Raw genomic sequence first — 16,751 nt, 5'->3', positions numbered from 1 at the left:
TTACTCTCGTATAAGATCTCGTTTGTAAACAAGAATTTGCATTAAAACATATTGACATTGACACTGTTGGCGTTCACAAATCCAATATGTCAGAATACAGTAATCTGTGGAGAATATGATATATATTTTCGTATGCAGAGTCACATAGCGACTGATTGCAGAACTAAAAACCGTATTTGGGGTGGGGGTAAGGAAGTGTCAAGCCCCTGTGTTAACCTCACAAAACTTTTGAAATTGTGGTTGTTTCGCGTTTGCTTTATATTGTTATTATTTTGTTACGTCTTTAGAAATGACGAGAACAACATATTGATATTATAATAGCCTGGAGTGAAAACCGTTTTCTATTTTCCTACAGCGACTTATTCCTTTGTGTATTCGCGAGTTTTTGAATTGTGAAACTCGGTGTTCAAGACGAAACTTTTATTATTAATCAAGGCAACTTTGGCAGTGTTTTGAAACTTTATCCTCATCGTCGCGTTGTTTACGGCTAAACTCGCCCGAAAATTGTTTCATTTTAACCACCTAGAAATAAACTTAGTTACTGGTGTTAATTAAAACCAATTTGTTTCGCCTTGTCTCTCAAAGAAAATGTCTTTAGTGTCGGCTGAGTTGGCTGCGACCTGTAATGCTTTGGGATACTACGATGATAAGACGAAAAAGTATTATGCAGATGAAAATACCCTCGAAACTGTGAAGGATTTAATTCGTTATCTGAGGAGGGATGATGAAAACCATGATATAAGGAGACAGCTTGGGGAGTCTAAGGTTCTTGAGGCTGATTTATTGCCACTTCTGAAGTCCTACTGGGAAGAGACCGAATTATTCGATGTTCTCCTCAGGTTTGTTCTGATGATTCTGTAATTGCTCCTAGTTTTATTACTAATAATAATTCTTCGTTTGTATTCATATAACAACTTGAAGATATTCGGCATTCTTTCAGAAGTTATGATTGTTGAATACATTGGATACTGTAGAAATATTATCAATATTGATATGTTTAACCAACGTTCAATTACAATTCGATTTTATTTGTTCCAGATTATTGGTGAACTTGACAACACCCCCTTTGATTCTTTGGAACGAGGAAATTCCTACAGATAAAAATGTAAGAAATTATTATATGCAGATTGAAGACCATCTACAAAGCTACAAGTTGACATTTGCTGATGAAGGTTTATGGTCAGTTCTGAGTTCCCGTCTAAGCAGCATACTAGAAAAAGTAAGTACCTTAACCTGATGAGAAGAAAGCCAGCACTGATATTGTTAATAACGTATTATCATCAATACGTACCATTGAGATGCAACTCAATTTTTAATGAAGGATAAAAAATCCTCCAATCCTTCACCAATTGCTATGATGCGGTATCATAAATATTGCTGAACCCATCCAATAACTCATGAAAACTATTTCTTCATTGATTCTTGTATAAATACAAGTCAATATAGAATTATTCATGTAGTCTTTCGAATACAACAAAAATTTTGCTGTCTGAAAATTTGAGAAATTTATTAGTCCGTATAATATGGTATATTCCATGAGAATTGTTTTATGGGATCATGGCCAAGTGTATTTTGAAGCCATAGGTGTTTGAAATACTGCTCAACTAAAAAAAATTCAATAGGTAAGTATTTGGAATACCAATAGGGAATACTCCTTCTGACGAAAATGATGTATTTTTTATGAAATATCTCTAAAAAAATTATTTTAAGCACTTAAAAATGAAAAATAAAAATTGGTATTTAAAGTATAAAGAGTTTTGTGAGAATTGTACAAGCAGGCAACATCGACTGAAATATGCCTTGATAATAAAGGACAACAAATGCATTATCTTGATGAGATAGACAAAGATGGCTGTCTATGAAGTCTGCGACGAACGAGGAAGGTCGTAAAATTTTATTGGATTTTTATGGCCGGTTGCAGTTGAAGCTCGCCAGTAAGTACGCGCCTGTAGATCAACAGCTGTTATTTTATGAACCAGCTGATCGGACATTGCTCTTTTCATTGTCTTGTATGCGCTGTTGCCAAATCTTAAACTCCGCACAAAGCGATTTAAATTTTAAAACCCCATATTTGAAGGATGATTTTGAAAAGTTTCCGCGGTGAATTTGAAAAAATCATGAATTAAACTCATACTTAGTCAGTTTAAACTTGCATATGCAGTGATAACCCAAATTGAGGAGAATTCCCCATTGCAAATTACATTTTCAAGAATTAACTTGATTACACATACCAAATATGTGTTCGTCTTCCAAATATGTTTCTTAATTACAAGCAATACAAGTACTGATCAATGCTGTAAACTCTCCAGACTGACGTGATCAGGGACATGATTATTAAGATATTACACCGAAACCTACCTATACAATAGTTTGAGTGAAGTAGAAGTGCATAAGAACACCAAAATAGTGATGCTTATAGTGGTCATTCTCAATTAATTCAGTATATGTAGAATTCTGAGTAGTTCAATAAAGGAGTAAGGTAATAGAAAGGATTTTCCTTTGATTCTCGCTACTTTTATCCAGCCAAGAGCCGAGATAGTTAATATTAATCGATATAGATTTGTTTCATCTTTCTTGCGCGCCTCTAATTGGTTTTCTGACTCCTCATTTTTTATTGCAAGTTTCAGGTGCTCCACCAACGTTTCATTTTAGAATAAAATCGAAGAATTCTGCAGAATCCTGTCGTAATGTTTTTTATTCCATCCCGGCTGATAACGAATGAAACGTTAGAGAAAATTTCACCGTGCAGCTGTGATAGCGGTACCTTTTCCGGTGCATCGGTATGGAGGCAATTCAACGTTTCCTCGCGAATATTCACCGATGAGCAGACGATGAGGAAGCTAAATTGCCGCTTTCAGTACGCCAGTTTTCCAGGGATATTTTCGCGCAAATTAGACGGGAACATCTAATTATAATTGGACGAAGCGCGTCACTCCAAACGAGCTACCTTCTTCTTCTTTATTAGATTTCGACAGTGGTGGAGAGTTTTCTAGGACGGACTAAATCGGTTACTGTTCATTGCTCCCTGATAGGGATTATTGAATTGGCTTGGGTGGTCCATTTGACAGGTCTTCTCTTCTGCCATGCATCGTTTATAATTGCTTGTTTCACGAAACTGATCCGATAATCAAATGAACGACTGTAACACTCAGTGATATTAGAAGTGTTACACCCCAGAAGAATGCGGGTATATTTGAAGCATTTTGGCGACCTTTCCGTCTTCATCCGTGTGCTCCCATGAAAATAAAGACCACGGGTGTCACCTCAAGTGTTGAGTCCACCGCTCGGAAACTATAGGAGGTATACTACAGCGTCTACAAGCTACTGTCAGAGAAAGTTGGATGTTTGTAAGTGTCGGAGTTGTGCTCTATCTCTGAAAATATCTTCACTATCTTCTATCTATATCTATATTTATCTTCTATACATAAAGATGTTATCGAGGATGTTATGCAACAAGACAAGCAAGAGTGCGGAAGCAGAAGTCAAATGGAACCTGCCTTTAGATTTGATCTACGAAATGAGTGAAAATGTTGAGGGTAGGCAGATATAGAGAGGGATACATGTGGAAATTATACTGCTTAAAAATGGAATGGATGTATATTCGATTGGATTAATTGTCACTAGTTTAACATGCGTTTAGGAGCCTACCAACTTAAACATTTAACCTTTAACTATGGACATGCGGTCTCACAGGCCGCTTGTAGGTTGTGATTCTCGTGCTACCCTCTTCCCGCGTGCCCCACGCGTATGTCGGTTTCAGTAGCTTGGGTTTTAGTGGCGAAACGAACGCTGAAAGTGAAGATTACTTCGCCAGCTGAATAATTTCACATTATATATTGAGTGCGTCCACGTTTGTGTGATGAATTGACGCTGACAGTGATTTCGTTTCTTTTAGGTTTTCTGAACTAAAATGTAGAAAAACGATCAACCAACGACTGCAGGCAAACGAACATCGAGTTCGTCGACTCAGAGAGCCAGTAACAGCCAAAGACGGGTTATTAACCGTCATTTGCCAAATGAATTAGTCATGACGCTGAAACGAGTTTTGGGCCCTATATGCCATCGCAAGAATGAAGAAAATATTGTTCCTTAACGTAAGACGTGTAAACTAGGCCCACCAAAAATAAAAAGAATAAAGACAACCCACCAATGTAGCCAATATGCCTACAATGCTCTAAGCCTCTTTGCAAAGACTGCCAATAAATATGACCAAGTTGGAACCTTGTCGAAATTTTTATGTTTCGTTTTGGGAAGATTATATTGAGTTTTTTATATTATGTATTCCTTATATTTTATTGTAAAAGTAGCTAGAATAACTAAAAAAGTCGTTTTCCTGTGGCAATATACCTTTGAAGTGATCTCAAGCTGAAAAGTCTGATGGGTGTATTTGATTGTTGAATCGTTAGATTTCGTTTGAAATAAACATAATGTTTATTGAAATTATATCTTTTATTCACATTCAGTACCTAATTCTTGCTAATGCTTGCTCATCAAGATAGAAACCAGCACTTAAAGATAGCGGTCTATGGGGCTGCACGTCCATAGCAGTGTAACAAAAATGGAACTTCCATAGTTACAGGTTAACCGAAGATTTAACTCAATAAATAGTTGCTAACTGTAGCTGTGTTTCGCAAACTGTAGTTAGTAGAGCGTTGGATGGCTGCCGTACTTGTGGAAGTGCTGCATATACCCATGTGGTAGAAGGGCAAGAGCTACAACCGTCGCACAAGATCGCCTTTTACGGTTAAGAGGAGCGTATTCCACGAGACTTTCTCGCCATCCGTATAAGCCGTAAGGGGGGGAAAGACTACCAAAATATGGGGTGTTGCCAGAACACTCGAACGATAAGTAGAAGTTATCCTTATATTACAATAGTTTCCACTTTCATCGAAAAGATGGCAGCACTTCAATATCAGCAGGTTTCGAATTCTAGCGAATGGCGGAACTTTTCGAGTAATTTTTATGTGGAAATTCATATTTCGATTGAAATTTATTCTGGGAGGATTCTGCATCTCTTCATAAACTTTTTAGGGTTTTCACTCCCAATCTCTGAAACAAAATCAATTAAAAATGAAATCAACGATTTGCTCCTGCGTAAATTCTCGCGCTAATTTGTCAGGAGCAAATTAACTAGAAAAAATTGTTGCCTGACAATGAACTCAAAATAAATAACGTTGAAATTATAATTCTAAGTTGTAACGTCTGATGAAGGAGTCTGATATAGACTCCGAAACGTTACAACTTAGAATTATAATAGTTTATGTGGAAATTCATAGTATGACAATTTTTGGATTTGGCTACAGGTTTGGTTTTTGCAATTTTCGATTCAATTCTTAAAAATGTAATTTGCAATAGGTATTTCAACTACATGACGATGACATATTTTAAAGTCAGTATTTCGAATATACCTAAGCGATTTTATAACTGGATGAATACTGTAGAAAATATCGTACGTTAGCTCTCGTGAACAAAATGGCGATCGCTTATCCCCTAGATTCAACTTTCGAAAGTATATAATCATTTGTCATTGTCATTCTTCAACGGTATTTTTTTATTCGTTATATAATCATATAATGATTAAAAAAAATAATTATAATTCATCCTGTGAGTTTATTAGTACGAATGCCACGATTGATCATCAAATTCACTAAAGAGGTACGTTTAAGATGCCATACCACGACGCTGTGATGGAGTTTGACTGAAAGTACATTTAAAATTCATATTCATGAAAGGCATTTTTTTTACTGGTTAATATTCTTGGTTGGAGTAGTTCTTTTTTCGTTACATAACCTTACACCTGACTTCATTTTGTGATTTGTGTTTTGTACTTTCAATGAAAATAGTTGAAATAGTGTATTTTGTAGTTTATATTTCAAATACACGTCTTGATTTGTCTTACTTTGAATATATGCGATGTGGTGTTTTTTTATTTGTATTTTAATCAAAGCGGAGTATGTATATTGCTCTGCTCTGCTTCTATATATCATATACCTTCCGTCTCTATATCATACGTATGTTGAAGAAGGGAAATGGAGTAGGTATAGTGAAAATACACAAGAATTTGACAACAAGTGAAGAATATATGGATGCAATATGAGAATAAAATCAGAAGATGCTGTTGTGAAAACATGTGCAGAGGTTGAAAACTTTATATTAAAAATAAAGTAATTCAGTTTCTAGTTTGATTATTGATTCACATCAGGCATCGGCCATATTCATTCATATAGGAAAATAATGTACTTTTCCAATACACAAGAAAAACAATTCTTTTATGTTGGTTATAGCACGCTATGCTGATTATGCCAAAGTATTATCGTTTATTTTTTTTTTTACGGGAAGAAACTAGTTTATCAGCTGATTAGTATACATATATTGTTTTTCCACCTTCGCCGAAGAATGTACAAAATACGTTGAGCTTGAAGACGTTTGGAAAACCCTAGGAATACCGCGGCCACTGGCATCCGCCAGAACCATCTTCTAACTCTCATCCCGTTGGCGCAAGATATTTTTGTTTAATCATTCTTCTTCTCCCGTCTCGCAAGAATACGGTTAAGGAAAAATTAGGTTCGTGTCGCCAGGAAGATTGCGAGCACATAATCTGTTTGATGACGCCGAATACAAGACAAACGAGGTAATCATTTATACTGTAGTGCTAGTTTACCGGAACTTTCCTTGAGAGGGACGGAAATTCATCAGATGCGCCTTTGAATTTTCATGTCGCGTCATTTTCTTCAGATTTGCGATGTTATGGTTTGAATTTTTGCACGAACTCAGATTCCGGTCTTCAAAAGTTGTTGCTACGGTAACTTCTAATTTAAACCAATGGTTGGCCGAAAAAAAAACACAAACTCGTTCTCATAAAAAACAAATAAATATATATATTTGTTTTCAAAAATGTATGAGGGAAAATTGATACAACAAGTTGCCAAACAGATTGTTTGACTTGGGAGTCAATGACTCTCAGGATTGGTTTTTTTATTTGCGAGTTTTGATATCTGACATTCTCCTGAAAATGATATCAATTGTAACCTTTTCTCATACATACAGTGATATTTCATTGTGGATTTGAAAGAATTGAATGGGGATGATTTAAAACGTGAAATGCTGAACTGACAGATATAAAGGTGAGTATTTTTTCTGATACAAGGTAGAGCTCCATCAAACTTCAGTCACTTTATCAAACATAAAGTCTCTGTAAATCAAACACATCCGCTTGGCCAAATCAATAATCTGAATGGAATATAATGTAACAGATTTAAGGCTTGAAATCTTAACGTTGAACAGATTATCACAATAAATTAATTTATGTAATTTACTTTTGACGAAATCGAATATTTATATTGGAAATATATACCACAGCATGTGCAACGTCAAATACATACATACCGAGAAAAGTAACAAATGCAGTTCTTATAAAATACACGAATCCCTGAAAATAATAGTACTTAGTGCATATGATACAACCAAAGCTTTCAATTCACCATGTGGAAGTCTCTTACAAGTCATAAACGAAGTACATTGAATGATCACATACTACTACATCAACATTATCATCCCTGGAAGTTTAAATCGATTCAGTGAAATGTGAAGAACGGATCTGTTTCGAAGCCGAACACTTTCAGATCAGAAGTTCCGCACACATTGTTATTATTATTAAACGAAGGGTTGCACAGTGCACACCGAGGTGCACACCTTAATGACTATGCTCACTGCTACATGACCATCGTTTGTGGCTCTTAGATTATGACAACCTTACATACTATGCAGGGTGTATTTGTAGGTGAGGCTTTTTTTTCAACAGAAGGTAGAACTGGTTAGAATGAAGCGTTTAACCAGAAATCACCTAAACAAAACTTTTAAAATAACAAAGTTGAAAAAAAATTGAAGATGATTACTGAAATCGACCCTAATACGGCCTAGACCGTTTGTTAGCTGAGTTATCGCAAAGCAGTGGAAAAAAACTTATCTCCTTATTCTAAGGTGACCAGACGTCTATTAATCGTTCAAGGAGTCCGTCACTGGAAAACGTCCGTCAAAATCTTGAATTCAATTCAGAATTTTTCTCAAGAATATTCGAGATGGATAATAAAAAAAGGAAGTGCAAATTTACGTAAAATGTTTCAAAAGAATTTTCATTTCTTAAAAAAACAAAACTTGATTCTGAATTCCAATGTACGAAGTATTTGGGTCACTTAAGCACTGCATTTGAAGAAAGAAAAGATATTGTACGGCATGTTTCAAGTTACAAACATAAAAAAATGGTTAATGCAGCAGCGTTTTTCTCCCTATGTTGTTATAAACTTTTATTATTTCTCTGTTTACAATAAATTATTATTTTTTAACACCATACGCATATACACCATTGCATATACAGGATGAGTCTTTGACTCGTACAAAAATTTTATATTTGATTCTTGAGGTCCAAAAAAAACTTTTTTCCCTTACCACTTTTTCCGAATCGGCTCGGTTTAAAAGATACAGGTTGTTGAAAAACATAAAAAATGTTATTTTTATAGTTCTCCCAAACGGTTTTGTCGAAAGAAATGAATTTTCCAAATATAGTCTCTGAGTAATTTGACTTTCAAAAATAAAAAATATGTATGAAATTCGAACAATTTGGTACTTTGACCGAATGCAACTCTTTTTAAAAGATCCACAGATGTGTAGTATCACAGAATTAGCTAGTTATTCTGAAGGTTTTTTTGTTTTACCAGGGGTGGCACTGCTCATTATGAAACCTAAAATGGCTATATCTTTTTATCAGGGCTGAATCGGAAAAAAATGGTACAGGAAAAAAGTGTTTTTTTTACCTCAAGAATCTACTGTTAAAATATTTTTGCGATTCAAATACTCGCCCTGTATATATGTATAAATATATACACATTCACCAGGTCCGTCCGTCATTGAACTGGGGATAATCTGATGAGCTTACCTTATTCGACCATGTGGTTTCGTTTAGGATATTGGCTCGTTCGATATTTACGTGGTAATGAAAATGGGAACTTAGGATTGCCGAATTGTTCTCATTATTTTTTAGTAACCTTCACGATTATATGAAATGGCTCATTTCGATACCAACTGACAGAAGAGACTTGGGACAAATGTAAAAAATTGAATAATACTTCAAAATGTCACCAATAAAATTCGTCTAAATTATTCTCAAATTTTTTCACAATGGGCATCACAATCTTTCTGTTCGAATATACCAACAATCGTCGTAAAAATAGGGAAACATCATCAACATTACCAACATAAGCACTTTCAAGAAACTGCCTCGATTTTCTACATTTTTTTTCACTCTAAATTTATTATGATTATCTCAAAAGTGACCTGATGCATCTAATCCGATGAACTTGGTACTGAACCATTCATTGTCCAGCCACATGTTTATGTTTTGTTTCGTTTTCGCGATGCCAGAGTCATCTTCCACAATCCCAGAACGTTGCCTAGGCTCGAACCCCTATTACGATTTTTTTCTTTGTCGAAAGAATTCCACCAGATGTTTGGTGAAAAAATGACTCAGTTCGATGAGAACAAACAAACATTCAAAAAAGTTTTCCCTATACTTTTTACAAGATCATTTTGCATAGCCAGAATTCTTCCGTAAGCGCAGCGTTACTCCGCTTCCCCCCCTTGTCATAAATAATCATTGTATATCGGCAATTTTGCGAAGATACGGGGCATAAATCGAAAAAGGGCGACGTATCCGGGACTCCTGAAAATGTTGCATTCGACGGACACAGTTCGATTTATCGACGTAAGCTATCGAGTGGACCAGTCGGCATAATGGCAGTTTAATGCCCCTAACTGCCCGATATCTCAATTCAATAAAACACCGGTCCTAATCTGCCCGCCCGTACGCCCATTTTCAATGAATTATGAATGCCCGCGTGCATCGTAATGGATACGACGACTATTTTTTCGACAACTAAAATTTGCTACCGGCAAAATAGTAGTAAACGGAGTTATATGCTGTTACATTGGAACTGAAACAGGGTTGTGCATGTCGAAGTACTCTACATGAATCAGGATCAAGCAATCGATCCTAGAATAGGCCTGGTAACATCGGAAACAATTGGGTATGTTTATTGGGTATAGGAAAACGACAAAAGCACGAAGCAAGCCATACAGGTAGTTTTAAAAGGGGAGCCCTCATCATCATCAGATTGATTTGAGCAAAAAGCCATTCATATGCTGAATTGTATTGTATCCAGCTACACTAACCTTGTTAAATGCCAATTCATTTTCAACTTATTCTCAGAATATCATATAATATAAACTGCTCCACATGAGTTAGGGATATTGACTTAAATTGCAAAAAAATATAGTTAGAATAAAATTTTTGTGTTGAAAATTCATATTAATATGATTTCAAGTTGCAAATTAATTTTAGCCTGTAGGTCTGTAGCGTATACAGGGTGAGGGTGGTTAAGAAAAATGGAGTAACGAACGAAATTTTATTCCCAGAGAATTCAAGCATTTCAAGACATCAATAACAGCCTGACATCTTCTTTGCATACTACACACGAGGTTGTTTAATATTTCTTGAGGAATTTGGTTCCATAAACGGGGCAGAAGCTCTATCAGATAATTTAAGGATTCTGGGGTAGGTTGATGATTATCTAATCTTCATTGGAGCATATCCCATGCATGTTCTATGCAATTCAAATCTGGTGAGTGCGGAGGTATTGGTAAATGTGGAATACCAAGCTCCTCGCGCGCATTCTCAACTATGGCTGTACGGTGCTGTCTAGCGTTATCGTCTAGAAATTGAAGAGTTTCACCAATAAGCAGCGTGAAAATTTGGCTGGCACAACATTGTCATTGACATGCTCCCTATAGGGTAGGGCGGTCATATTCCCAGGACAAATGTGTATCCCGGCCCATACCATAACACTACCCCCTCGGAATGGATGGACTTCTTGGACATAGCGACGATTACGGGGTATGCGTAGGATTGTCCATTTCCTCAAGGAAATGAAGACGATATACTAAATAGTGTCAACTCATATTTTATTGACTCCATCAAGAAAAACAGTGAAGTAAATACTAATGTTGATAACATAAAATCTTGCAGTAAGAGTATTTTTCTGAGTCCAGTTGTAGAGCAAGAAATGTATCACTATATCCTAAATCTGAAAAATAAAAAATCTGTTGGTCATGATGAATTACCTGTGGAACTTCTTAAAAAGTGTGCATCAATAATAACATCACCTCTGACACATATATTCAATCAGATTTTACAAACAGGGAAGTATCCTCAGATGCTAAAGGAAGCACTTGTGATACCAATATTCAAAAAAGGCAGTAGAGAAAGATTTGACAACTACAGACCCATATCACTACTATCTAATGTGAACAAAATCTTTGAAAAAATAATCTTTGATAAACTCATTAAGTTTTTTGAGGAAAATAACATATTAGTTAAACAGCAATGCGGTTTCAGAAGGGGTAAATCTACCATAAATGCGATATACCAAGCACTCAAAACCATAATAAAATCACTGAACCAACAGCACACCACAACTGCTCTATGTTTGGACCTGTCAAAGGCCTTTGATAGGGTTGATCATGAGAAGCTATTAGCCAAGTTGGAAAAATATGGTATAAGAGGTGTAGCACTGAATCTAATAAGGTCATATCTCACAAACAGAATGCAAAAAACAACCAGCAAGGGGAAAGATGGTAACATAAAGACTTCGAAGTGGAAACAAGTGAAGAGCGGGGTTCCCCAGGGATCTATCCTAGGTCCATTGCTCTATATTCTTTATACAAATGATTTGATACAGTGCACTGACAATAATGCTGTTATGTTTGCAGATGATACAACTATAATTACTGAAGCTGATAATTTAAATGATTGTAGATCTAGTCTTGAAAAAGATATGGAAAAAATGAATAAATGGTTTAATGAAGACAACCTAATGCTTAATATAGACAAAACTAAAGTCTTATTGTTCAGAGGTGAAGAAACAGATGAGTTGAATTTAAAACATCAAGATACAAACATCAAAACAACACAAAGTCTGTCATTCTTAGGATTAAATATTGACTCTAAGCTAAACTGGAAGAGTCAAATTGGAAAACTTGCTCCAAATATAGCACGACATTGCTATGCTTTAAGGGTCATCCGAGATACAATAGGGGTGGATGCTGCATTGTCTGCCTATCATGCTTTCGTTCACTCAAGAATCAGATATGGGATAATCTTCTGGGCAAGATCTCCATTAGTTGAAAGAATTTTTCTACTACAAAAAAAATGTTTAAGAGTAATTTTTGGAATGAAACAAACTGAAACCTGTAAAACTATATTTAAAAACTTTAGTATATTAACCCTTTACAGTTTGTATATATATGAGTGTGTAATGTTTGTCATTAATAATCCTTCTGAATTCAAAAATATAGAACATCCCTATAACACCAGAGGGAAAAATTGTTTAATTGAGGATAAGCCAAACTTCTCATACTTGCAGAGAAATGTTACATATAGTTTGTTGTCAATATGGAATAATTTACCTGAAAAATTCAAAAAACGATCTCTCAGTGTACAGAAAAATAGCCTTAAAAATTTTCTTGTAAAGAAATGCTATTACAGTTTAAACGAGTTCCTAAATGAAAGAAATTATGAGGAACTGTAGAGTTTATTTTCTCACTATTTTGTTTTTTTTTTTCTTTTACCTTTTGTAAATGAATTGTGTTTGACAAGATCAACAACTGTATTGGTTACATGATTGAATAAATGTATCTCTCTCTCTCTCTCTCTCTCTCTCATACCCTTATTCTTCGAGAATCTGAAAATCGTCCACATCTGGATTCATCAGTGAAAAGGACACTACGCCATTGATCGTTCCAATTGATATGCTGCCTTGCCCATTCCAGTCTTTGACGCTTATGGTCACGTGTTAATGGAACTCCTCAAAATGGGCGTCTAGAACCTAGAATCACCTCTCTCAAACGTCGTCAGATGGTTTCGATGGAAACTTGGACCCCAATCTGCATTTTGAAGAGTATTCCGTAGCATTCTACACGTAGATGTAGGGTTTCTTCTCGCCGAAACGGTGATGAAACGATCCTGTGCAGGTGTTGTTTTTCGTCGCCCACCAAGCCTTGGTCTTTCCTACACGGAACCTGTCTCCCTGAACCTATTCCAAAGTCGAGATATCACACTTTGGCTGACTTGGGGACTTTCCGCTACAACAACCTGAGTTAGGCCAGCCTGTAGCATTCCGATAGCCCTATTAGCCTCATGGCTCCTCTACACTACTCGCGAAGTTGAACGAATACGATAGTGTATAGAGGCATTAAAAAATGCATTGTTATCATCTTCAATCTATCAAAGTAACATAAATTTATCATCAGAAACAAGTAGGGTAACTGCATCTGATACGCTCGAGTATGTTACACCTGGCGATGGAAATTGAACACTTTCTACACTGTAAAGTACGAAATTGTGGGGTTATCACGCTTATTGCTTATTTTTGTGTTTCAAATCAGCGCTGTGTTGTCCGTCCTACGTAAAAAAATTCCGCAACTATTGACTATTACACCCCGTATAATAAAAACCTCTGTATGCCATATTTTCAGATCGATTGATAGCCCAATTTCTCCCGGGATGGCATTCATGTTCGTAACCTTCGGAAATATCAGATTTTTCGTGGAAATTTATGGCGATCGGACCGTGTCGGACAGGAAAAAAGTTTTCCATATACCTACTTATCGGCAGTTTGGCGTTTTATTGTTGTTTTCGCGATAAATTTCCCGTTAGCCGGCTTCCATTAACAGACGGGCGAACAGTTAATCCTTGGGGGACATGAAGGGTCGTTTCCTATTTAAAACACGTGAAAAAGGCGATTAAGGGGAAAGAGCGGGCTAGAAGGACTCCATTCATCCGATATCGGAAAATTTCCACATACGAAAAAACCCACAGGCGAGAAATGAATAATTCAGTGGGGAGAAAAGTAAAATAGTGGAAAAAGTGTTAATTTAGAGAGGCTCGACAAGAGAGATTTATAGAAGGGGATATATGGAGGGTTGTTCAGGTGTGATTTTACAATGAAAATGGTTTGTGAAAGGTTAAAATGGATGTGGCAGGCGTATGAGTACATGGTGATTCATTGGAGGATTATAGAAAAATATAAGAGACAAGATATTTGACAGAACTTTATCAACTAGTGTGTGACTTAAGAATCAAAGCTAGGACCTCTTCTATTACCAATGTTTTCGAACCTAAGCCCTTTACCGGTCGTCGAAAATAATGTCGAACGTTGTTCACAAATATTTTCCGTGCCTTTGGTCCAGTCACAATTTGGAATCTGACTTTATTCTTCCAAATAATGTCGAATATTTCCTTACTTTTCGATATCTAGTTCAAGTACGTGAGTTTTTCTGGTGATAGTCTCTACCCAATATGAGGAGATGCAGTCACAAATTGTTGTGACGTGACGTCAGAATAATTTGAATGCTTCTGCACTAAACCCTTCGTTAGATTTTTGAATCTTTCGCATCATGACGTGGTCCCACGTCTCGTCAGAGTAATCTTAAGTTAATAAAATGAGAAGAACAATCATAGTTAATCTGAGAAGACCTAGAATAGTATAATTAATATACATTACGTTGGTCTTGAAGAGTGCTGAAATTTATCAATGAATAAAACATTTAAAGAGACGGACTGCTTACAAGTAAGCACGATTAGAACGTTCATCAGAAAAACAGAAGATACAATTGATAAATTATGAGAGGTGCAAATCGAGAGTACTGTGAGATAACCACTAATCGTTGGTTTCGAGAAGTGCAGAAGGCTGAAAACTAACATGTATATCGAGCAAGATGAATGAACGTGAGAATGTATAATGAGCGTACAATGAGTAGATCATACCAATTGAGTGTGCTCGATTACCAGAGCAGGACTTCCAGGGTGGGGCCAGGGACGAGAGTGTATCCAACTGTTTATGGTTTACCATTGATCGTTGAACCATAGTTGAGATGTTCACACCGTATTCTGAGAACTACTAACTCCAGGTTCCACCCTGGAGAACATGAGGATTCATTCATCTGAAACTCGACAACAGTAATTAGTCATAAATAATTGAGGAGGCCACAGAGTTGGCCGAGAAATGAAATAAACTGATTCAAATAAAATAAATTAGCATAAGAAGACAGTAAATCAGTATTCATTATCAATGAGAAAAATATTTGAGAAGATTCAGTTCTGGTGCTACATACCCATTTTTATGTGAGAAGATCTAGAGAGAACAATTTAGCACCAGAATTGATTGAGAAGACTTTGAACTAATATCAATTTGATGAGATGAACAAATCTAAATGTGAACAATGCGAAGTGTTAACAAAGATATATGATAAGAAAATGTGTAATGTGTAGTTTTTCGCTTTTGAAAAACACTGAGAGTGGGGCTGCTGCTTTCTTCAATTAGCGCTAGGGGTACTATACGTGGCCAACGGAGCTGGCCAGGAGCGTCGACTAAAGAAAGATCGGAGGGGGGCTTCGCTCAATTTTTAAAAGGAATATATGTGAAAAATTGTAATAAAAATCAAGACTGGGTGTTCTGATTTCTATGTTACTAAGTTTATTTGGTGTAAAAAGAACATTGTGTTATATCTTAAGAAAAACTGAACTGAACTAAACGAAATTTCACCCTGTAGATCATTGGATTCCGTTTAAATGAGACATCGGTATACTGGAAATTGGAAAAATCCGATTAAACACTAAAAGGACTCACTCACAGGCCCATCCAAAGGCCGTAAAATGCGTTAATATCGGATCCGGACAATCTCGACGGTCTCAACGGTAAATGACTGCCATATAACGATTCCGGGCACTTTAAAACTGACCCACTCCACGCTCGGACAGTCGATCCGTTGCAGTGTTTAGGAAATGGAAACATCATCCCTTGAAGTGGTCTACGGTTGCGAGTACTACATTGTTCAGCGTTTATGGAGAGCGGCCGCCGCCCCACCACCTCCCGCGCCGGGGGATGAAATTGGTTATAGCGATCTGAATGCGCTCGAGAACCGATTGAATGTTGATTGAAAGTTGCGGTATGCGGAAAAGCGTTTTTGGAACGTTTTTGAAGTTTCTGCTTTCTCTTCGGTAGTGGTTTGCCTTCAGGGGAAGGAAGGATCGAAGATGGTGGGTTTTAATGAAGAAAACATGCGAAGTGAGAATAATTGAAAATGACGCTGCTTATTTGGGGATTACAGAAGATTAGAAGATATCACTTTGCTAAGCTATCCCTGGGTTATTTCTACAGGAAATGGCAATTTTTAAGTTTTTTAACATTCAAGTTTTTTATATAGTTTTTGTTTATTTATTCTTTTGCTTTGTTTATTCTATTGTATCGACTAAACTGAGGAAAATACTACATGTAATAAAAAAATAGAAGTATTTGTGGAATTGCAACATCAGAAAGTGGACATTGCAGTACTCTTTGAAACAAAAAAGAAAGGCCAAGGAATTGAAGAGGTTGAAGACTTTTTCTATATCTAAAGTGGTGTAAATCAAAAATGTCGAGCAAGAAGGGGTGTCTCCATCGTCCTAAAAAATACTTTGAGATAAAATATTAAAAACTAGACATTTCTGAATGAGAACAAGTGAAATTTAAGGTTAACGGAATACACTCGGTTATATTAGGTGTATAATGCTCTCAGTGACAGTGCTCCAGAAAAGGGGAAAACAACTTTTTTTTAATAGCGCAAAGGAAAGATGTATTTATAATGGGAGATCTTACGTTAGA

The 16,751-nt window shown here is 36.2% G+C and overlaps 1 protein-coding gene across 1 annotated transcript in view; it reads left to right on the top strand.

Annotated features, from left to right (window-relative positions):
• The first annotated feature begins 215 nt into the window (after positions 1-215).
• The window catches only part of LOC123319598 (protein timeless homolog), a 358,706-nt gene continuing 342,170 nt past the window's right edge, over positions 216-16,751 (top strand). Inside the window, exons 1-2 of the mRNA XM_044906624.1 lie at positions 216-839; positions 1,039-1,219. Coding sequence (XP_044762559.1) covers positions 589-839; positions 1,039-1,219 — 432 coding nt within the window. The 5' untranslated portion in view covers positions 216-588. The remainder of the gene's footprint in view (positions 840-1,038; positions 1,220-16,751) is intronic.

This window comes from Coccinella septempunctata, chromosome 8, assembly GCF_907165205.1.
Source record: "Coccinella septempunctata chromosome 8, icCocSept1.1, whole genome shotgun sequence".
NCBI classification, from domain to species: domain Eukaryota; kingdom Metazoa; phylum Arthropoda; class Insecta; order Coleoptera; family Coccinellidae; genus Coccinella; species Coccinella septempunctata.
The sequence above is the reverse complement of the archived record's forward strand: the minus strand, read 5'-3'. Positions and strand labels throughout refer to the sequence as shown.